A 23,329-nucleotide genomic window follows, 5' to 3' on the forward strand; every position below is an offset into this window, starting at 1 on the left:
ATAACTTCTTTTCTCGCGATTCTCATTTTCACACTTTGATATCAAATAATACAAATGCCATGAGTATTGAAAACTAATGAAATAATTTATGGTCATTTTGACCTTTTTGTGTGGCCATTTTGACTTTTTGGTATTACCATAGTGACTAGGGGTTTGTGGCCATTTTGACTTTTCTGTGGCCATTTTGACTTGGAACTTTTGTGGACATTTTGACGTGTTGCCATTTGGACTAGGACCCTAAGCCTATACATAGATTGTGGCACAGGTTATACTTCAGCAGGGCTAAAGTACGAGGGCATGGGTGATACATACAAATGCCATTCAAAGTAATTGTATAAATCAAGGTATTCAGGAACTATTCTGTGATCCTTGACAACGAACCAGTACAATATACATTTAAACATCGTTGTGTCGAAATTGAGACCTAACAACAAAAATCAAGCTATCCAGGGTTTGCCATTACTAAATAAGAATACGAAAGGACCAAGATTTTAATTTCAGACTGCAATATACACCTGCTATCAGGGATGATCTACAATAATCTCTTTATAGTCTCCCTGCTACTATATAGGGGGGTCAGTGTGAGGAATAGTTTCGAAATTTTGCCTGCTAGCTATGCCTGAAAGTTATTGGCCCACTAGTCCGAAATTTGAATGTGGACACGGGTTTCATAATTACGCTGCTGATATAATGAACTTTCATATCAGGCCATAATGTTGTATGACTTAAACGCGTATTTCAAGTTAACACGACGGAGAATGTGATGCATTTACAAAATAGCCTCATGAAATTTCGCTAGCCAGTGACTATGGAATATAACTGACCCGACTGGACGTTTACAGCTACGGGCGAGCGGGCCGTGGCTATTTCGCACACTGGAAGGGATTGTGCATTAGTATGAAAACGCGTCGTAATGGAATATCACCCGTAAGGGCACGAGGGTGACTTTTTTCTATAATTTTCAGTGATCAGTAACTTTGGTTCCTGATGATCAGTTAGATGTTTTATCATTTGCATTCTAGGCGAATGGGACACAAAGTCAGGATGTGTCATCTCACTTTGTTTCAGAGCATTGTTTTTGATATGACACGAGAAATGTGAACTAAAAAACAAACAGATAACAACACAAACAACAAACAAACAAACAAACAATATATATATATATATGTTCAATTTGAATATACGTCTTTGGTTCATTTCAGAGACTAGTTGTTAGTTTAGCTCCCTGCGTATGCTGCGCTTGCCCTCCATCCATAACGCAAACACCGATTGGGTCGAACCTTTATCCAATGACATCCATGGTCACATCCACGTCAACATCCGCCGGCAACATGGAGGCTAGTGCAAGCTTTGGCATTTTGGTGTTGTTTTGTATTTGCTTGACAACTGTAGGACAAAACTACAAGAAAAAAGAGGTATGTGCATTGCACAGTCAGATGTTGAACATATAAGGCAAATGTAGAGTTATCGTCATCAAGCAGCTGCTTGTCTGGTCGTGATAACAAATGACCTGCCTATACCTCCACATTTCGCGCACACTATGCAGCAATACGCAGGAAATAATTTGGATGGAGTGAAGTAATGCACTCTGTCGGACGCACTTTTCGCAGTTTGGTTTGCACCGCATGAAGGTTCGAAATCACTTTTGCAGCTGAAACATTGGTTAATGAGGTGATCCAATTAGCCAGCCCATTACAACACTACATACCTTATCTCAAATATTTAGTACCCGTTTACCAAATGATCATCAGCACCGCAAAATTCAAAAGTTTATAGAAAGTACTCAGATTATCTTCAAACAACATTTGATTAAATTGTTTTAAGAGATGACTAACCAGCTGCTAGCCTACAGTCTACCTTACAAACTACTCTATGGATTTCAGGGGGATGTGTAGCACTAAAGTGTGACAAGCACATCATAATCAATATTAAGGGGTATTTGGCGAGTGATGCCTGATCCAAAAAACAGTGAAATGTATTTTTCATGAGAAAGGAATGCAAGTCAAAATTGGCAGAAAAGAGGTTCTTGATTGGAAATGGACCCAAGGTGTAAGGATGAGGTGGAAAACACACATCAGTCTTGTGTTACTAATATGCTATGTTCTCCTACATTCTTGTGTTGTGTTGTGTATGTTCTTGAGAATGAGTAAGAATGTATGTCTTTTTAGGATTCAATTGCTGATAAAGTTCAGCAGCTGACAGAATGGAATCTGAAAAAATCTGTGATACGCTTGACTGGTGACAAGTTTCGTCAGTATGTAAAGACAGCACCTAGGAACTATTCTGTGATTGTGATGTTGACAGCTCTACAGGCTCAGAGACAGTGCTCAGTGTGCAGGTAAGTCACCTTTGGAGGTATGCAGGAACTTATCCAAAAGGCATTCCTATGTTCTGTAGGTCAGTTATATGCTCTTGTTCACATTTATCAGCTTAATTTTCCATGTAGGTAATAATATTGATAGTCCCAGTTTTCTGAAATAAAGCTGATGTGGCAGTTATATTAAATTATCATTGAAGACATACAGTTTAGCTTTCCTTCTACTGAGATAATAATGGTTACAGTGGTTTTACGCATGTTCAGTAATTTTCCAGCAACAGGTGCTGCAATATCATGACGGGATAGGGCTCATGTTATGATTTGCTAGCTGGGTGAAAGTCCAGGTATGTATTGATCTACTGATTACTGAGACAATGTTTTTTGGGTTCCAGGCAGGCAAATGAGGAGTACACCATCCTGGCCAACTCATGGCGCTATTCCCAGCAGTTCTCCAACAAACTCTTCTTTGCTTTAGTTGACTACGATGAGGGACCAGATGTGTTTCAGAATGTGAGTGTTGCTTGGGATGCCATTTATTTAAAGCATTATCATTGGTGGGCATAAACTTATAATTACACTAATGTATAAAATACCAAAAAAGTCTTTTGCTTAATTCTGCATTCACAAACTAATTCTGAGCCCATATGATAATTTAAAAAAACTGAAATTACTCTTAAATGTTATTAAAGGATTATTTTAAGTTGTGCATTTGTCATACTTTCTTACATCCTTGATATCTCCTGGGTGTATGTTCCAATAAATCTCCACTATTACCTGGACCAGTGTTTGCAATACTTTAGTTTACTAGCTACAGGGCTTGCTGCTACTTGCAGGCTTTAAAATCTACAGGCCATGATTGAAATCTACAGGCCCATTAGGCTAAAGTCAAACCAATACAAAAAAAAAAAGACAACATTGTACACAGTTTAACATAGTCTGTCATACAGACCCTGAAGTATAAATATCCAAGAAAGCCCACCAAGTTTAGAAAATGTGGCAAGTCTAGATTTCCATAGCTTCAGTTTTTTCTCCTGTTCCATGTGATTTCAATCAAACTGGTGTGTGTGTGTGTGTGTGTGTGTGTGTGTGTGTGTGTGTGTGTGTGTGTGTGTGTGTGTGTGTGTGTGTGTGTGTGTGTGTGTGTGTGTCTGTGTGTGTGTGTGTCTGTCTGTCTGTGTGTGTGTGTGTCTGTGTGTCTGTGTGTGTGTGTCTGTGTGTGTGTGTGTGTGTGTGTGTGTGTGTGTGTGTGTGTGTGTGTGTGTGTGTATGTGTGTGTAATGCATACAGAATATTTTCATTTGACAGAATTTGATATCTTTGTTGGAGTTTTGGATACATCCAGTTTTCCAGCCGTAGCATTAGTCTCAAGAGATGCTAACCCTGAGCTATGTGGTTGCGACACTTGATGCTTCCCTTGAGCTGCCCACACCACACTGAGAGGGAGTAGGGGTCGGGCTGGGTAGGGTGATGTTGGGGGCAATAAAAAGTCCTGTCACATACACCTTCAGTGGCGTGTCAGTAATTGGTGATAAGGATCTTTGCATGTGTTTAGAAATTCCAAGAAATTATCTCTCTGCAGATTTGTTTAGTCTCTGAAAATGAAGAAAGTCCCATGGCTCCATTTCATTATATTATTTTTTTTCACTATGGACCTTTTTTCAGTGAAATACGTTCATTTCAGAGACTAGCTGTTAGTCTAAGTTGAACACTGTTTCTACAAAAAGAAGCGAAGCCTATGGTGTACAGTGGAGTTTTCATTTGTTAGACTGGCATTGACATTCCTGCACCAAAGCGCTGAAATACCAGGAAGTGAAACTGTATGTTATCATAACATGATGAACCGTAGATGATTCTTGAACATTCATTAAGTAAAAAGGGGAAAACATTTCAGTTGAAAAATAATTGACAGTTAATTTACAGAAGGTCATGAATGCCGGCACATACTTGAAACCCTCCAGCCAGGCACAAAAACAACCGGCGCTGGGCCTCCAGGCCGGTGGTTATTTTGAATGCCGCCCTGGATGCATTACGACTTTGCCCCATAGTTTTATTGCCTACCTTTGCTGGCTCTGCATTCTCACAGTAGCCTATCAGCTAAGCCCCTGTTACAACCAAACTTGCTAGTTGTCAACAAGGATAGCGTTCGCAGCTATGCAGGTTTGTTTGCAATGTGTCTGATTTAGGGGAGATCATAGGTTCGAAACTTTATAAAAATATATGCAAGAACACCTTTTACCTCTTTCAGAGTTCCCCTGCATGAATTGTGCTGCCAAGCTTAATCAGTTAGATAATTTAAGAAGCGAAAGTGAGTTGTGATTGGTATACTTATCTTTGCTCAATGACACCTGATTGGATAAAAGTCAGCCAGGGGAGGTAATAAAATATGGGTCCGAGCCATAGATTAATTGGAACATATGACCTGGAGATATCAAGGATGACTTTCTTACCGTCATGTCTGTCTCTTTCAGCTGAAGCTGAACACTGCCCCAGTGTTTATGCACTTCCCTCCTAAGGGCAAGCCCAAGAAGGGAGACTCCCTAGACATTAACAGGTATGTATAGGGTCTATTGCTTGGTTATCAGTTGACACCATGATGTTGGAACCAGAGTCAGTGTCAGTGATTCATTTAGTACCAGTTGTTCATGTTACTACAGTAAGCATCATAACTAATAGCTGCCAACATATTCCCTGGTTGCGTAACGCATGGTGTTTCTTATTTGGAAGTGGTTCTCATCAACCTCTTCGAAGCTAGCGACTTGTTGGTTATTATAGTCCGATTCAGTAACATGGTGGATCACATGACAGCATATCCTAATGACATGGGTTGTTGATTGTTATTATATCAGTCACTGGATTGTGTGGTCAAGATTTCGCTGGAATATTGCTAGTGTTTATTGACCAACAAACAGACTAACCTAAGTATTGGACTGGTGTCAAATCCTCCCGTCAAGGTTAGCATTGATGAAAGTCGAAGCTGTAGATATCTCATTCCCTTGATGCCATTTCAAATCCTAGGAGATATCATTTCAGTTCCATTTGTGATAATTCTTTGACAACAATTACAGACTGATTTGGTAAGTTTTTCTTTTTGTTTCACATGCAATGTGTTTGTTCCAGGGTTGGTTTTGCTGCAGAACAGATAGCAAGATGGGTTGGTGAAAGAACAGATATACAGGTACCACTTATAAATTCTTATTTATAAACTTTCTACAGCAGGGGTAGTGGTAGGTCACTGTTGATCAACTGCACAAGTTTGGTATTCCATGCCTCAACATGGATACAGAACTTACACCCAATGCCAACTGTGTTACAGCATAAAAATTATTCTCTCATCTAAAGAGAGTATAGACCAGTAAGATAGTTAACACCAAGTGTTTTCTTTCAGATCCGTGTATTCCGTCCTCCCAACTATTCAGGTACTCTGGCCTTGGCCCTCCTCTTCTCTCTCATCGGAGGTCTTCTGTATCTGAAGCGAAACAACCTAGAGTTCCTGTACAACAAAACATCATGGGGAATTGGAGCATTGGTATGTTGTTGCTGGATAGTGTTAGGTGATGTTGAGTTTGGTGGTAGACAGTTGAATGTGGTTGGGTTTGGCAGGGTGAGATTGACTGGTATGGCAATGGATGTGGGATGGGGATGGGGATGGGGATGGGGATGGGGATGGGATAGCTTTGGGTGGGTAGTCACATGGTGTGCTCCATTATTGTCTGAATTTGTTGTCATTATCACCTTTTGTTATTGAGCCTCTGTTGAAGACCTGTGAAGGTGCGGGGTAGAATAGGCTTTCAGCAACCCATGCTTGCCATAAAAGGTGACTGCTTGTCATAAGAGGTGACTAAAGGGATCGTGTGGTGAGGCTTGCTGACTTGGTTGTAACACGTCATCAGTTCCCAGTTCTGCAGATCAATGCTCATGCTGTTGATCACTGGATTGTTTAGTCCAGAATTGATTATTTACAGACCGCTGCCATCTAGCTGGAATATTGCTGCGTGTGGCATAAAACTAAACTCACTCACTCACTCACGCATAGAGGTTACTCAACACCACATCAGGTTTTCTTTCCATAGAATTCTATGATGGCAAGCTATATTATTACCAGCTCACTCACTCAATGTCTTTTGTCATTGTCATTACAAATGTGATCATCTTTCTGTCCAGGCTGTGATATTTGCCATGACATCGGGACAGATGTGGAACCACATCCGTGGTCCCCCTCTCATGCACCGCAATCCCCACACTGGAGCCATGGTAAGTAGTTGAAATGACTTTGTTTTAGGAATTTCACATATATAGATCTTGTCTTTAAATCATTAACATGACAGTCATTTGCTGTTTTTTATGTGAGCAATAATTCATCGGTTGTATTGCCATATTCTGCATGTGCTGCATTAAAACACCCATTGTGTCCATGTGAAAATATTAATATATATTTGAACTTTGTTTGCACTTATTTAGAAATATGATGTTGTGGACATATTATGATGGATTTGCTTACAGTCATTGTTTTTTGCATGTTTGATGAAGCTGTTGTTTTAAATTTGCCCCAGTTTTCCTGGAAGGTTTGTATCATGTTGAAGTTGGTCCTATTGTGGAAGCCTCCCTATTCCTGTGATAAAGACTGCAGCTGTGTTGGCTTGTCAGAATAGAAAAAGACTGGGATACTCACTGTGTATCTACTTGTTGCCATGACAACTATCTTATTAATTTCAAGTAACTTGTTTCTATGTTTCTAGTTGACAATGAATACAATCTTCATTTAGTAGTATACATACTTGTTTATAAAAAGTGTATACTTTTTACTGAAAATCAATGCTAGCCAATTGCTGTATTGGAATTATGTCAGTCATTCCCTAAAAAAACATTTGAAATGAAATCTGAGACAGTTCATGACCCTAACCCAGTCTAAGTAAACTTAGTGCCAGTCCTTTCATTACACTCCACTGCTGAGTCTAACAAAACGTAGTAGGAGGTCGCATCAGGTAACCTTTGAGCGACCTATGACCGTCCAATCAAATGTGAGAAGGCCGAACAGATTTAACCTTTTATCCAGTCAGACAACTACTGTTTAGGGTTTGGCGGGACTTAGAATACAGTATATATGCTTTGGACTGTCTGATGACATGGTTACCAAAAACTAATATTTCTGCAAGCTGACATCCTTGAATTTGGCCAACCTCAAAGGTTACCTGACGCTGACCTCCTACTAGGTTTTGTTAGACTTAGCAGTGGAGTGTCAAGAAAAGTAATGAGACTAAGTTTACTCAGACTGGACCCTAGCCATTTCTGTATACTAACAATAAGCATTACAGTGTGTTATTTCTTCCCTTTACTCCTGTTTGGGGTATACTTTTAGTTTCATGTAGGAGTGAGATCAGGATTCCTTTCTCCTATGAGTTGAATTCACTGCTGTCTGACAGTTCACATTGTTGTTTGTTTGCAAGTAGATACACCATGCATGTAAATTCGTCTTTGCTTTGAGTGTTGTATGTCATGGATATTTAAAAGATTTAGGTTAAATTTCTAAAAGTCATCTCAGGCGTAATGATCATCATGTTTAGGTACTGTATTTCTTTTTCAAAAACAGTTTCACTAAATACAGGCATGTGATATTTCTGTCTTGTTCAACATTTCAGCTTGTTTTAACAATAAATGTCTCAGCTTTTAACATTCTTACTGATTGGTGGAAAAGCATTAATGTAATTATTAGTTTATTTCATGACATGAATCACTTCTGAAAAATAGGGACACTTGAGCCTCAGGTCGCTGTCCAGCATTATATATGGACTTGCCAGAAATCTATGATCTTCGTTTGGCTCGTATTGGTTATGTTTGTGGAAGTGTCAGCTCCATATTCCTGCTTGTGGGTTTCACCAGAGTTTTAATGTTTGGGCTATTTATCATTAGGGGCTTTCCCTCACATCAACATGATCAAGTGAAATATTGTTCACAGATGCTAGTCCAAACTCACCTGAGAAACACTGTTAAAATGTGTATATAACATGTACATCTAAGAAAATATCGTTATTGATTGCAACATGTGTATAGTCCATTCATGTTGCACATATAGCTCTGTGATTGTGTTGGTGCAAATAGGATTCATGTTAATGCAAACTCGTTATTTAGAGGATTTATCTGATATATGACTGCAGGCTCTTTACATAAAACTGACATTCCATGCTATTACTGGCATAACTTTCAAAGAGGCAATAACCCGAACTCAGTTCTGTGTATGTGGTTTGTGAAACTCTATGTCCAATATTCATTGTTCTGTTACCATGACTACTGTATATTTAAGCACTACATCCACGGCAGCAGTCAAGGCCAGTTCATCATGGAGACCTACATCGTTATGCTACTCAGTATCCTTGGTCTACCCACATACCTGTACAGGCTGTGGCTTCACTTTCAGTCCACCGGCTTCTTTCACAAAGCAACCTTAACTAAGGTTAACCTTAACTCCCATTCTTTAACATTGCTATAAAGGTTACCTTAGTGACTTATGATCACCTTAGTGCTTTGTGAAAGGAGGCTCTGGTCCATGGTCAATACAATTGCTGTAGGGGCCTGCTATTATTTGAAATCAGTTGATGAAAGGTCCACTCTAGATAAATTATACTTCCATGTGCATATATACCAGGCAGCTGTTCATTGAAACACTTTCATCTCAGTGATGTATGGCTGAGATCACATTAAGATTTCAATTCACATCAAGCTGATACTTCCTCATATGCTGTTAAAGTAGTGTACTTTGTCAGGTAGATTTCAGGCACCTGCTCGGAACAATCTAAACACAAAGTGTAGAAAGAAAACTGATGTGTAAGAAATGGCTTCATAGACAATTCTGTTGCATAATTCTGTATTTTATCGTAATGCAACAAAATCATGAGAACAGTGTGACACCTGAATGCGATTGTGTCCTTGACCTTGTGTAGACACTGCTGTTGTGTTTGGCTTCATCCTGATGAATGAAGCTCACTCTCTCAAGGGCGACCCAGGGAAGAAGAGGAGTAAGTAGTTTTACACCTTTCAGCCAGGTTTTGAAGGGATGATTTGTGTAAACAAATTACTTACTTATATTACTTATTCTCTTTGATGCCGTTTTACGCCATATAGCTGAGGTTACAGGAAAGATGGAGGAAACAGTATTAGCAAATTGCAATTCCTCAGTCCTTATTTAGAGTCCCCAGCCAACTAGACCAATCAGTAGGCAGTGTTTGTAAGGAGCTCAACAAAGACAGCTGTGTAACATTCTATATGCTCCTATGTTACATGAACAGAAGGTAGAAGTGGTATATATTTTTTGAAACAATCATTAAAAAGTTTCACTTTTGCTTGATCTCTGAAAATGCATTTTATCCATGTTTGTGATCTGACATCTGAGTCCCTTTCCAAATGCCAGAGGTGTCTTAATGTGAACTGGTTCAAAGCCACCTATGGTAGATGTACCCAGGGGATTCTTGGTCGAGAGTAAGTCTCCAGTAATCTTTGTCGTGGAGGGACATAATGAATTGGGTTGTCAGACTGTGTGACTTGGTTCAATGCATGTCATTGTATCCCAAGTGTTGCTGATTGTTTGTAAAATCAATAAAGTGATTGCAGACTGCCATCACTGCTGGAACACTGCTGAGTTGTCCGTAAAGAACAGATAGATCATACACATGAAGGCTTGATTATTGCCATGTCTCTTTATGACTATTGGTATTGATTATAATGTGTAATATTTTTTTATAGTTTTGGCTCTGGTTGGTCTTGGATGTGTGGCAATATTCTTCAGTCTTCTCCTCTCTGTGTTCCGGTCGAAGTACCAGGGTTATCCTTACAGGTAAGGCTTTAGGAGGGGTTGTTCAGGGGTTGGCCCCAGTACTCAAGGTAAGTTATAGCAGCTGACTTTCCTCGTCACAACATGTGTGTTGATCACTGGATTGTCTGGTCCAGACTTGATTATTTACAGATCACCTCCATTTAGCTGGAATATTGTTGATGCGGCTAAACTCACTCACTGAGAGTGTGTTGATCCTGTTAACAGCTGATTTTCTTGACCCACATTCATTTCGTGTTACAGCCTGTTGCAGAATAATGTTGAAAGGAATGTACCTACATTGGCAAGCTCATTAGTATGCAATGCAGCATCAAACTCATGACTTGAATGTTAGGATCCATTGTCTTGCAGGACACATGTGGATGTAGCTATTGATCTCATTACTGGTTTTTGGAATACTCATGCACTCTGATTATGTAGCTGTAGGGATTTCAAGTTTTCATGCACTCTGATTATGTAGCTGTAGGGATTTCAAGTTGGAATCGTCCTTGTTAATCTGGTCATAAGAGGCATCTGAAAGGAAGAGGGATAACAACATTTAATGACTTGGTTGTTACAACGTCACTGTGCCTGGAATAGTTTGATCAATGCCTAAAATGTTAATCACAGGATTGTCTGACCCAAATTGTTATTTACAGGCGTCTTTGTAGCTGGAATATTGCTGATTGCAGTCTTGAGCACAAACTGATTATTAGGCAAACTGTGACCCGACTTCCTGATTTTCAGACATCTTTAATTCCTATAGTTGATGATGATGATGATGATGATGACCGAACTAGACCACACTTGGCTCACTCAGTTAACTAAACCAAGTGGAGTCAAGCTGTTTACATAGCCATTTTGTCACACACTGGTTAATGTGAATGAGTAATATATTGGAACTTTCTCACTGTACTTTTTATGATTTCAGCTTCCTGTTCAAGTGAGATCCAATGTCCATCTCAAGTTGCCTTCAAGCTGAAGCAGAAATATGGGGGAAATACATTGATAGAGCCTTGGCCGGAGTGGTGATGTGATTATGTGTGTGTGTGTGTGTGTGAGTGAGTGTATGTTATATCTGAGGGAAAGTGGAATTTTTGTTACATGGGTTATTGATCACCTGTCAGCTACCATGCATTATGCTGTGAAGACCACAAATCAGTTATATAGTTTTCCTCCTTGCTTTTCCTTGTCCAAGACAACTGCCTGGATGGCTGCTTGTCTTCACATCATCATAAAGATGCCGTTTCCAGAATCATGTGGGCATTTATTCATGAAATTTAAGTCTTTGTTTTAAGCTTAAAGTAAAAGTTGGATTTTAATCCATTATGAATATTAAAAGTTTATCAAGGTCAAGAAAGGAATGTTTTATATTATTTCCTATGTATGTTGAATATTTGTGTCAGGTTGTTTGCAAGGATGGAAATTTTGCTTATATAGCCAGTGTTAATCTTGCAACAGATTACGCAATAAAATATTTCATCTTAGCAAAACATGGTTCATACTTATACATTATGTGCAGAGAAAGAGAGTTTCAGAATGTGACATGTGAGAGAGGTGTATTATTTGTTGCTGGTAAAGAAGAGATGTCGTAACTTCTGTATTGATACATCTATCAAATCTAATTTGCATGTATCTTTTGTTAATTATAGTCTGATAATGTGTGTGAATTATACCATAAATTGGTACATTTTGTTGTTTTATTTCAATATTGATCTATTTGTGCATATTGTGGAATAAATTTACAGGAGATACACAACAGCCTTGTTTCTGAGTTGGTCAGAAGTTCTCCTCTACTCAACTACAGGTTAAAAATGTACTTGATGTTTTGATACAATGTTGCCAAGGCTGCCTGTGACCATTGTGATCAGGCTAACCTTCAACAGTGTTGAATGTTCAGTAAATAAAGACAGGTAGTTAGACTGGCAACATAAAAATTACCCAGAGTTAAAACATTGTCAGACCAAATCAGATTAATCTTTGCAAAGACACGGTTAATAGTTAAATACCAACATGTTTGGCCAACTTATGGCATGTGTACCACTTTGTAGAGCTACTACACACCAAAGCCTCATTCATTGGCTGTAGAATCCCATGCAGGTGGATCAACACCTCAAAGCTCTCATTTCATGAAAGTTATATTCAATACAGACCATAGGTTTCAGTCCAGATGAGTTTGTACTTATTAAGGCTGGCATGAGCATGTTTTGTGATAAGGTGAGTGTATTCTGCCCCACCAGTGTAGACCCACCCAAACACATGCCAAGATAAGTCAGCTGGTTACTTAAAGATGGGAGTGCATAGCACAGTACCGAATTGCACCAAACATGAGTTTTGTCTCGTGTGTCAGATATGTAAATGTCTTCCGCATGTGTGTTATGAAACGTCTTTGCAAATTGAGGCCAGAAAGTTTTGGCCAGGTTAACTTGAGCCACCAAACTCGTGAAGATGCAGGTTAGAATTAATCCTCTGTAACCACTGCTTGTCGCAAGAGGCAAATCCTGTGGTAGACTGCTATATATGTTGACATACGTCATCATCGTATGCTCATCATGATCATGATGCTGTGGATCCCTGGATTGTCTGTTCTGGACTGGATTATTTACATACCCCCGCCATATAGCTGGAATTTTGCTGAGTGCAGCTTTAAACAACAAGCAACCAAACATGGCCCATCAGCAAGACAACAGAACGGACTTACTGTAGCTAAGATGCATAGGGTTCACTTACATGTGTCTTAGCTAGACTTCCTGGGGCGTTCATGGAAAAAGAAGTGCTGTAAGGCATAAACATGCTCAGTGACAGTTGGTGGAGGTTAAATTCGCTTCGTTTTCTTGGTGTAGTCTCTATCAGGAGTGATTATACTACTAATCATGACTAACTACAATATTGCTGATGGGACATGAAACATTACACACTCAGTCCATGCTATGAAACAAAACTTAAACGTCAGATGTATCATGAAATGTGTTTACGTTAGTGAAATATTTCCACACCTCAACTACGTTGTTCAGATCTCTAGTACGGACCCTCGTTGTTATTTTGCTAGAATATACCTGAAGCCAAACTCGCTTTTGTACGTCATTCAATACGTAATCCATACCTCTAGTAGCTCAGTCATACCTGGAGTATGTCATTCATTACTACTGGAGAAGTGGGGTAGCCTAGTGGATTAAGTGTCCTCTCGTCATGCTGACGACTCAGGTCATATATTCCAAAAGTTGTTTAACAAACGATCGTTGACTCAAATCGTTATTTTTGGTTTGTATTACAAGGTGAGTGAGTGAGTGAGTGAGTGAGTGAGTGAGTGAGTGAGTGAGTGAGTGAGTTTTACGCCACACTCAGCTATATGGCGGCGGTCTGTAAATAATCGAGTCTGGACCAGACAACCCAGTGACCAACAACATGAGCATCGATTTGCACAAGTGGGAACCGATGACATGTGTCAACCATGTCAGCGAGCCTGACCACCCGATCCCGTTAGTCGCCTCTTACAAGCATATGTATGACAACTAATACGCGAACCCATTTGTACAAACCAGTAATATTGATTTGAAACTATGATCGTCTGTTAAACAACTTTTATCCCATGCCACCATTTTGTCTATTTGCTTAAAAGTCTCTGCAAATCTGTTATCTCAAAAGCAGATGTGACTGTACATTTCCAACTATATCATGAACAAGTGCGTTAGTAGGGTTGTTGTTTAACACCACACTCAGCAAATTCCCCTGCCATATGGTCTGTAAATTAAGAGTCGGCACCTGACAATCCGGTGACTGACATAATGAAGATCGACGAAGTAGTACCGGTCAGTGCTTTAGGATATCCAATATGTTTGGTCTGTTTGACACCACAATGAGCAATATTCCAGTTATTATGCAGCGGTATGTGAATAATAAGTCTTAGGCCAGAGCAGATATGCCAGTGATCAACACCATGAGCATCGATCTATGCAGCTGGGATACGATGACCTATGTCAGCCAAGTCAGCGAGGTTGACCGGGCACAGTTCAGTAGTTGCATTGCAGATTTAAGGCGAGGAGGGTTTGGTGAGAGGTGATGGTTCGATTCCCCATGCTCCAACTGGATGGTCATGAAGTCATTAACTTGACATTTGTATTTGTTCATTCAGTAACATAAATTGATACAAAGAAATGAATCTAAATGGAATCCGGAACAGTTCTCAATTCTAGAGTTGGCCTGTCATTTATAACTGTATTTGAACTCCCTTTTATCCCCCCCCCCCCCCTCCCCAATGTAATGCAGGGGATATAGTCGACGCCTCGTCTGTCCGTCCGTCTGCCCGTCGTACGTAGTCATTTTGTTTCCAGAGCATAACTCAGAAACCGTTCAATATTTTTAGACCAAACTTGATAGATATAGTAATCTCAACCTATAGTTGTGCCTTTTGCTATTTACAGAGTTTTGGCATTTTTATTTTATTTTTTTTTGTTTTGTTTTTCCATGGAACATTTTGGTGTTGGTCTAATGGTGGGGTGGGCTTCGTTTCCGGAGCAGACCTCAAAAAGCGTTCAATATTTTTCTGCAAAACTTGGTAGATATATCAATCAGAACCTAAAGTGGTGCCTTTTGCTATTTACACATTTTTGTGATTTACTATTTTCTCGGTTTCCATGGAAACGTTTCGGACATAGTCTCAAAAGTGACAGGTGTGTTTCGTTGCCGGGGCTGAACTAAAAAAACTGTTCAATATGTTTCTGCACAACATCAGTTTAGATACATCAGTCAGAACCTAAAGTGGTGCCTTTTGGTACTTACAGGTTTTTGTGAGATATAATTTTCTGGGTTTCCATGGAAACGTTTCGGACTTAGTCTCAAAATGAGGGATGGGCTTTATTTCCGGAGCACAACTCAAAAACCGTTCAATATTTTTTCTGCAAACTTGTAACATACATCAGTCAGCACCTAAAGTGATGCCTTTTAGTACTTATAGGTTTTTGTGATATATTATTTTCTAAGTTTCAATGGAAACGTTTCGGACTTAGTCTCAAAATGAAGGGATGGGCTTCGTTTCCGGAGCAGAACTCATAATCCGTACTTTGTTTTTCTGTACAAATTGGTAGATATACCAATTAGAAGCTAAAATGATGCCTTTTGCTATTTACGGGTTTTTTTTTATTTCTTGGTTTCTCGGTTTCCATGGAAACGATTCGGACTGTGTCTGAAAAGTGAGAGGTGTGTTTCGATTCCGGAGAACATCTCAATAAGTTCCTAATATCTGTCAGCAACATTTGGTAGGTATATGTGGCAGGGGTTATAGCTAAAACGGCACCACAGCAGAACGGCACCAAAATCGTTTGGTGAAAACGGCACCAAATTGGCGAAAACGGCTACTGATTAACGGGCTAAAACGTCACCATATATCAAACATTGTTATATTGACTTTATTATTATTTTGACTTTATTGTTTAATTGTTTGTAATGTTTAGATGTTTATTTATCAAGTCATCAAGCATTCTTTTGGGTTGTTTGGTGGTCCTGAAAAGGACCGTTGAGATAAGAGTTATTTAAACTCAATGGATGGGCCCATGAATGGCCGCACATCTCGTCAGGAGTTGGGACAAGGAAAGATCGCCATCCTTGAAATGGTTCCACAGGGAGAAAATCTCATCTTGCCTTGCCGATGACGTCTTTCTTACATAGGCCTTCAGACGTCCCTCCTGGATGAGCCTGGTCTGGAGGGGAAGGAGTTTAGCCTCCTGATACAGTTCTGGGACCAGGCGGTAAATTCCCAGAGACTGCTCCCTTACCTTGTTGTTCATCCGCCTGTGCCAGCCTAAACAGAAAAATACATTACTATTAATGTATTGTTATTTTATTCAAGAATATCGGTAACTTTTATTATTATGATAATGTCTACATGTATGTATTATGAAATGTATACCTTCAACAAAGTTGTTAGTCCTGACCGCAATGTTGAAGACGGACCAGGTGCGTGGGGTGAACATAGGGTGGGTGATCCATTGACTTTCAAAATAGTCAGTGAGTTGACGCAGCATCCCATTCGCTTGAACCCTATCCGATATTCTGTGGAATAGTCTTGTCACGTCAGCCGCAGGAAGAAATGGGAGCGCCATTAGCTTCCTCACAAACTTGTGAATGTTGTCATCCTCCATGTAAGCTACCTGAAATAGTACATAAAGATATGTATATGATTATTCATGAAAAATGTGAATATGAAACGCATAAAGATTATCAAATGTCAAATGCAACGAATATATTATATATATGAACGTACCTGTAGACCCAGTTCTTGACATTTCCGCCAAACTGCTTGGGTCATGTGGAACAAACACCCACGGATACGGATGTCGGGCAGAGACTTCCGTACAGCTTTCCAGACAGCCAACTCAAAATCCAAGATTACTGTTTTCACTATAGGTTTCTTAGGAAGAGCCTCTAGGATGGTCTTGAAAAAAATCTTGACATAATCAGATGTCCTCCGCCTTGACATGAAAACATAGTTTTTACACAGCCATATAACAAACATGTACCTGAAAGTCCAAAGACCGAGGTTCTTTAGGACGAAGAAGCTCCCTCGTTCTGTTGGCCATCCTCACTAAAGTGGCTTGGTTCTGACGACCACCAGGCTTGTCCGGATCGACGTGGTTTTGCTGGGCCTCCTCAACAATGCTGGCTCCCGACATATAGATATTGTTGACGGCTTTTTCCTTCACCTGCAGAATATAGCAATTGCACAGTTACACAGTGGTTAATACACTAATCTCAGTTTCACAGTTTCCGATTACACAGGTAACAAGCAGACACCAACGCAGTGCTTTTTGCTATTTACAGATTTTTGTGATTTTATCATTTTCCATGGAAACGTTTCAGACTTTGTCTCAAAATGGAGGGACGAGCTTCGTTTCCGGAGCAGAACTCAAAAACTTCTAAATATCTTCGTTCAAAAACTTGGCAGATATGTAGGGGAGACCTAAAGTGGTGCCTTTGTCATCTTCTGATGACTATTGTCTAAAACATACTCTAGGGTCTAGGAGACAGACTAGATCTATTTACGTTCTGGTGACGTTCGGATGCGTTTTCTGTGTCACCGAAGCATGTATCGGGTTTGCAGAACTTTATATAATACGAATAGCCCAGATCGATAACATTGCTATTGTTTATTGCACAGTCAACATACACTGATGGCGTAAACATATGGCTTATCCTTGAATCTCTCAAACCTCCAAGCACAAACTTGGGACTTGACTTTGAACTGAAAAACTGAGTAGAAAAAAATAGAATATGTAACAAATATATGCTACTGTTTTTCAACCTTGAATCAGCGAACCAAATACAGTTGTACTACCCTTCCGCTGAATACTCCCTAAACAGACCCCAGCATACTCGTGCCTACAGGAGATGGCGGGCTTATACTTCGATACGTAGAGATCCAGAATGCCACACATCATTTCCATACGCAGCAACCGATCGCGTTCAAGGGAGATAATCCACCAGAAACTCTTCTGCAATGGAGATTGACAAATATGCCCCAGGAACACTCGGAAAGCAAATGTTGTAGTATTGGAGAAGTTGTGTGACAGTCTTGAAAAAATACATATGTTTTGGAGAGAGGGTACAGACGGGTACGATGGCAAAAACACTTCAACATTTTACCATGAGATCAGAGATTACTAGGTGGGCGATGAGAATAACATCTCAGACTAAAATCAAGTCCCAATCAAACACGCCCACGATTTCCGATAGTGTAATTTGACACTGTTGACGAGAAACCAAGCCAGTGAATCAATGAGATTCAAGGATGATGACGAGAATATTTTCTAATGTGGTTGCAGATATTGACAAAGATCTGCAAGGGAAATTTCCCACAGATTTTGATTATCACGCAATGGTGAAAAAAGTGAGCGAAGACGCTGGGGTGGAGATTCAGACAGGGGATGGTGACAGTAAACAAATTTCTCTGCAGGGTGTTTGGGTCGCTATGGAGAAGGTCCATAGCTTACTTGCCACAACATTAGCAGTGTACGGAGCCAGAGTCGTTCCGAGGGATACACCTTCACCATCACCCACACAAGATTTTCATAATCAAGCAAGTGTATTTCTAAAATCTGGATTATGTACTGTGGCAGGAGCCAACAGCATATCACAACAGGACACTCTCAGTCCAGTTACCCAAAGTGAGACAGAAGTTACCACATCGAATCATGACAGGATGGAAGTAAAGGGTGAATGTGTTGTTACTGTGATGAAACCTAAATATGGAAAGCATGTGAAGAAAAGAAAAGCAATAAAATCACTCACATTGCCAAAGTCAGAATCAACTGTCACAAGTACCACAACAAAAACCCATGCGCATCATGTTGCCAACTTCACCAACAATTGTTCGGTTGATGAATCTGAACCTGAAAATCTTGAAAGTTTCGACCTGGAAAATGTTGAAGTGTCTGAACAGTCTGTCAAGAGGAAACGAGGACGTCCTAGAAAGCATTCCCCTGGTCTTCCAAGTCAAAGAATATTCACTAAATTCAGATCAAAATTCAATCACAGGAAAAAGTATACAAGATTAAAGCGAACTATACACGATGACGGAGTGAAATCAAGTCGAGGAAGGGGTCGACCTCGAAAGTTCCCAGAAGGAGATCCAGAGGAATTTCCTTGCCCTGAATGTGATTTTGTAGCAAAAAATCGGAACACACTTGGAGATCATCGGCATAGAGTTCACCTTGCTAACCCAACCAAATGTGATGTTTGTCATAAAGTCTTTCCTAACCGCCGTTACATGAAGCGTCATCGTGCATCTCATGTTGAACCACAGCATTGTTGTGATGTTTGTGGGAAAATGTATAAAATCCGAAAAGCAATGCAGGAGCATAAGAAAACTCACGAGGAAGGATACTCAAGGCCAACTTTTCAGTGTGGTATGTGTCCAAAGTCATTCTGTAGTAATTACATTCTTTCATGCCATGTGAAATCTGAGCATTTGGGTCAGAAGAAAAGTTTCCTGTGTTCAGTGTGTGGCAAAAGCTTTACAACTAAGCATTCATTGCAAGAGCATTCAAATGCTCACACTGGTGCTAAACCTCACATTTGTGAAGTGTGTGGTAAAGGATTTTGTTATGAATCTGCGCTACGAGATCATAAGTATGTTCATATTGGTGCTAAGCAATTTATCTGTGAAATTTGTAGCAAAGGATTCAGTCAAAGATCTGGTCTAAAAATGCATATGAGAATTCATGAACAAAAAAAACAGTTTGTGTGTAGTGACTGTGGGCGTGAGTTCACTCAAAAACAAGCTCTTCAGAGACATGAGAGGGTTCACAAGGGAGATAAGCCATTTATATGCAAACTGTGTTCCAGGACTTTCAGTGATGCTTCAATCATTCGTCGCCACATGATTCTAGTTCATAAAATCCACAAAGATGCCAAAACATGGAGAGAGGACATAATATGCAAAGTACAGGGGGCTCTGAATTACCATGTTGAGAAAATATCAGAAATTGAGGACAAAATTGATAATCAGGATTCAACAACTTCTACTGAGATGGATGTTCTTGCTGCAGCAGCTAAAGCTGTAGAATTGCCACTTGTGGAGGGGCCTGGTTCTCCTGAGGTGGTAAGACCTTCCAACTCTGGGTACAATGTGTACAAACCTGACGTATATGCTGATGTTAGTCTGTCGAACCCAGGTTTACAGGAGGAGCAGAGTGTTGATCAGCCTGGTCATAGAGGCATCCATCCTGCTTCATCATCCTCATCTGAGTGGTATAATTCCCTTAATCCAGAACTTAAGCAGCTGCAGAAACCAGAATTCACTCAAGATAAGCATGGTTCCAGCTCCTATTTAGAGACACCACATACAGAGCATCAGCACTCTCAGACAGCCTACATGGATCCACCAAGTCGTCCGCACAGTCATGAAGCTTTACAACAGAAGAGTCAAGACCATGAAATACCTGTTGAAGGGCAGATGGGTAGAACAGAAAGTCCTACACATCCGTATCTACCTCTCCATCAGGATTCCAGATTTGCCAGTAACCATAACAACCGCTACACCCACAATGCACATGTGGACAGAGGAGCTCAGTACACAACAGATTCCTGCCAAGATGGGAGCAGTCTCCATGCACCGTTTGTGTCTGATCCTGAGAAAATTGACAACTCGATCCATTACCCTGAACCCTCAAATCGAGGAGACAGAGTATCTCTCTATCCTTCAGTGAACCGAGAGAGAGTGGGCCGACAAGCTCAGTACCCCCAGGAGAACCCAGATGAGCGACCCTCCTCCTACCCCCCTGACACTCCCCCTACACGGACTGACCCCTCTACATCTGGCAGCAGCAGTAACAACTTCCCTACCTCACCCCAACCATGGCCCTCCATGTATGCATACTATTCTCACCTGGCCAACCAGTTCGGGATGACCCTAAGTGACTATGCTTACATGGCAAATTCAGGGAATTCTCACCAGTAGTGTTTGCTATGTGTTTACTCTCTATAGTCTGCTAAGGTGGAAATCCACAACTAGCTAGCTCACAGTTTGTAAGTTATTGTTAGCAGCACTTCTCCTTTGTCCCAGTTCGTGTTCATGTTATCAATTAAAGAGGAACGTCTCAGTTTAATGCCCATTTTCATGAAAGACTAGATGTTGTGATTCAGTGTGTGAAATTTATGATGTTTATGTGGTCGCTGGCTGGTAAATATTCACCAGGACCACTAAATGGTAAAAGTTAGCAGTGGTCCTGGTGGCCAGAGAATTTAGTACCAATATTTACGTAAATGTATGAATGTTATTTTGGACCAGTGACATACCGACAAGACCACTAATTATTGTCCACTCACTCCTGTGTTGTCGGGGAAAGTTTTGAGAAGTTTCTTTTCCTGGTGATTTGTGAATGTGTAATTTTCAAAACTAAAACTTAGCAAAATTCCAGGTATGTGATGACTGTCTAAAACAAATCAAGTCTAAATGAGACAATCCAGTTATTGACAACATGAGTAATGATGAAGACATATGGTGTATGATGATCACCATGCCAGTCTGGTTACTCAGCTTCTAGAACAAACTGTGGTTACCAAAGTCCCAAATATAAATCAGATGTTAACAGGTTTCTGAACGTTTTAATCTTACACAATGTGTGTTTCCCAGTAGAGTAATTAATGATTCTTACACTGATAAACATCTCAGAATTGGAGTGAGCAGACAAAGTGGTATTTGGATGTCTTTATGCAAATTACAATGTCTATCAGTTTGCCAGATTTTGGTTCCTATTTGATGTATCCACAAGAGAAAGTTTCTTTGGTTTTTGTGTATTTCTCGCAATGACTATTACTGCATGTTATCTCTGCTTTCCCAGACTCAGAGTGAGTTTCACAGTGAGTTTCATAAAACTCTTTTTGGCAGCTTGAACTAAAGCAAAGGTTTAGGGCCAGATCATGCCAACCTGACAGGGTAAAATCATGCTCATCGTGGCAACTTCATACTCACCATGGTTTATGCTTATTGGGGTGAATTCATGTTCATCAGGCCAAATCTCTGGTCATCAAGGCGAGGTGATGGTTTTGGGGCTCACTCCCCTCATCTACAGAGTCAATGATCGTTACAGCCAGCTCATGCTTATCAGAGCCAGTTCATACTTTTCTGGACAAATTCCTGCTCACCATTGCTTGTTCCTGCTCATTGACGCAAGTTTGTACTCATTGGAGCCAGTTAATGATCATCAAAACCAGCTCATGCTCATCAGAATAGGCCCATACTTGTCTGGGCAAGTTGGAAAGCAGGGCTTGTCCCTGTTAACTGGAGCAAGTTTGTGCTCATGAGAGCCAGTTCATGCTCAGTGTGGCTGGTCATGCTCATCTGGGTAAGTACATGCCCTCAATACCAGAGTAGTATTTCATCATATTCAACACCTGCACCAGGTGCAACCAAGTGAAGCCATCAGGTTTCAACGCCAAAATATTGGCAGCACCATAATATGAAATATTATTCCAGTAGTTGATTCACTAGAGCCAGTTCATGCTGATCAGTGCCAGTTTGTCATTTGAAGTCAACATGGCTACCAACAATGATTAAGCTCTCAGTCATGTTCTATTCAGAACATAGATGCTGACTATTCTGTTGCTTGTTTTTTCTTGATCAGTCTTATTTATTTTCTTCTTGAGTGACTTGTTTAAGCTATCTGGTTTTGCCTAACATGTTCTCTTTAGTGGGTGTTGAATCATGATGAATTTCATTTACTGGAATAAAAAAAAAATTGTGAAATCATAGACGAGAATAATACTAATTGTCTGACACCTTACCCAAACTTGAAATCTATGATGATTTGGACATTCCAGACTTCATACGGCCATTAGCCTGAGGCTGATATTTAGTCAAAATGAAAAAACAAACATTCTTATTTCCATAAATGTGGTTGCTAACCAAAAATACATATATCATTTTAAAGAAGAGCACAAAGTGTTATTTTCCCAGAGCTGAGACAATGTAGATCTACCCAATAATTCTAAACTTGTGTTGGAACTTCTTTTTGAATTTATTCTCTGGACATTGGAAATTTTCTCCTAAAGTCAAGCTGTATTGCATTCAGGGGCCAATTCTTTGACATGAATTAAGAATTATATTTGTATTATTCATGAAATTTGTTCCAGGAAAGTGTTGTGAATGTTCGTGATACAGCATGATGAGGTTCAGTGCCCTTTATCACAAAGCTCTCCTGATCCTAATAGCTCGTAACTTTCCTTGTTGCATTCATGCTCCCTATGTTACATTATATGAGATATAAATGCTACGAGAAAAATTACGAGATATCAGGCTTGCAAGAGTTTTGTGAAATGGGGCCCTTGAGTAGGCTGTGCCAATCATCAGTAACATGTTGACATGTTCTGCTGTGATATCTGTCTGTACAGTGCTTACATCACGCAGCTCTTCCACTTACTTCATTGCTCTTTCATAGTCACTGAGTCGCTGGTGTCTGAAACATAATTTGTCTCTTTTCAGTTTGCAACATTTTGACAAAAGTTTGTCCTTGAAGAAAAATATTGCTAAAGAACCTTTAGTTTGTAATGTTTCACACTTACTATTTTAAGCACTGAAGATGTAAATCTATAGTTTAGTAACTGATTTAATGCATACATGATAGAATACAGACCATAATAGTTAATGAAACGATTATTTTAAGGAGTAAGCTTGAATTATGTTCAAACTAAAATGAACCTTTGGAAGTTTTCTCCAA

The 23,329-nt window shown here is 39.9% G+C and overlaps 3 protein-coding genes across 3 annotated transcripts; 2 read left to right on the forward strand and 1 right to left on the reverse strand.

The window, feature by feature from the left end:
• The first annotated feature begins 1,282 nt into the window (after positions 1-1,282).
• Positions 1,283-11,874, forward strand: LOC137273977 (tumor suppressor candidate 3-like). The gene is made up of 11 exons (XM_067806910.1): positions 1,283-1,415; positions 2,169-2,338; positions 2,710-2,827; positions 4,786-4,868; positions 5,435-5,492; positions 5,703-5,843; positions 6,479-6,568; positions 8,616-8,679; positions 9,253-9,327; positions 10,052-10,142; positions 11,050-11,874. The coding sequence occupies exons 1-11, from the start codon at positions 1,290-1,292 to the stop codon at positions 11,063-11,065; spliced, it is 1,032 nt and encodes a 343-aa protein (XP_067663011.1). The 5' UTR covers positions 1,283-1,289; the 3' UTR covers positions 11,066-11,874.
• A 3,734-nt stretch (positions 11,875-15,608) lies between these two features.
• On the reverse strand, positions 15,609-17,542 carry LOC137271899 (uncharacterized). Its single transcript, XM_067804285.1, has 5 exons — positions 17,487-17,542; positions 16,634-16,816; positions 16,378-16,596; positions 16,024-16,264; positions 15,609-15,915 (listed from the first exon to the last, which is right to left on the reverse strand). Exons 2-5 carry the CDS (start codon positions 16,784-16,786, stop codon positions 15,653-15,655), a joined length of 876 nt encoding a protein of 291 aa, XP_067660386.1. The 5' UTR covers positions 16,787-16,816; positions 17,487-17,542; the 3' UTR covers positions 15,609-15,652.
• A 151-nt stretch (positions 17,543-17,693) lies between these two features.
• On the forward strand, positions 17,694-22,759 carry LOC137272721 (GDNF-inducible zinc finger protein 1-like). Its single transcript, XM_067805105.1, has one exon. The coding sequence runs from the start codon at positions 17,902-17,904 to the stop codon at positions 20,569-20,571; it is 2,670 nt and encodes an 889-aa protein (XP_067661206.1). The 5' UTR covers positions 17,694-17,901; the 3' UTR covers positions 20,572-22,759.
• The last annotated feature ends 570 nt before the right edge of the window (positions 22,760-23,329 follow it).

The sequence above is a fragment of the Haliotis asinina genome, chromosome 2, assembly GCF_037392515.1.
Source record: "Haliotis asinina isolate JCU_RB_2024 chromosome 2, JCU_Hal_asi_v2, whole genome shotgun sequence".
NCBI classification, from domain to species: domain Eukaryota; kingdom Metazoa; phylum Mollusca; class Gastropoda; order Lepetellida; family Haliotidae; genus Haliotis; species Haliotis asinina.

What these genes read in the sequence shown, in the direction of transcription:
- LOC137271899 (XM_067804285.1), bottom strand. Translation starts at nt 16,786, where the DNA reads ATGTCGGGAGCCAGCATTGTTGAGGAGGCCCAGCAAAACCACGTCGAT. An exon ending in CTCGGTCTTTGGACTTTCAG is followed by an intron (nt 16,597 to 16,633) that starts GTACATGTTTGT and finishes AAAAACTATGTT; the next exon opens with TTCATGTCAAGGCGGAGGAC. An exon ending in GTCAAGAACTGGGTCTACAG is followed by an intron (nt 16,265 to 16,377) that starts GTACGTTCATAT and finishes GTACTATTTCAG; the next exon opens with GTAGCTTACATGGAGGATGA.
- LOC137272721 (XM_067805105.1), top strand. Translation starts at nt 17,902, where the DNA reads ATGATGACGAGAATATTTTCTAATGTGGTTGCAGATATTGACAAAGAT.
- LOC137273977 (XM_067806910.1), top strand. Translation starts at nt 1,290, where the DNA reads ATGACATCCATGGTCACATCCACGTCAACATCCGCCGGCAACATGGAG. An exon ending in GTGAAAGAACAGATATACAG is followed by an intron (nt 5,493 to 5,702) that starts GTACCACTTATA and finishes GTTTTCTTTCAG; the next exon opens with ATCCGTGTATTCCGTCCTCC. An exon ending in ATCCCCACACTGGAGCCATG is followed by an intron (nt 6,569 to 8,615) that starts GTAAGTAGTTGA and finishes TGTATATTTAAG; the next exon opens with CACTACATCCACGGCAGCAG.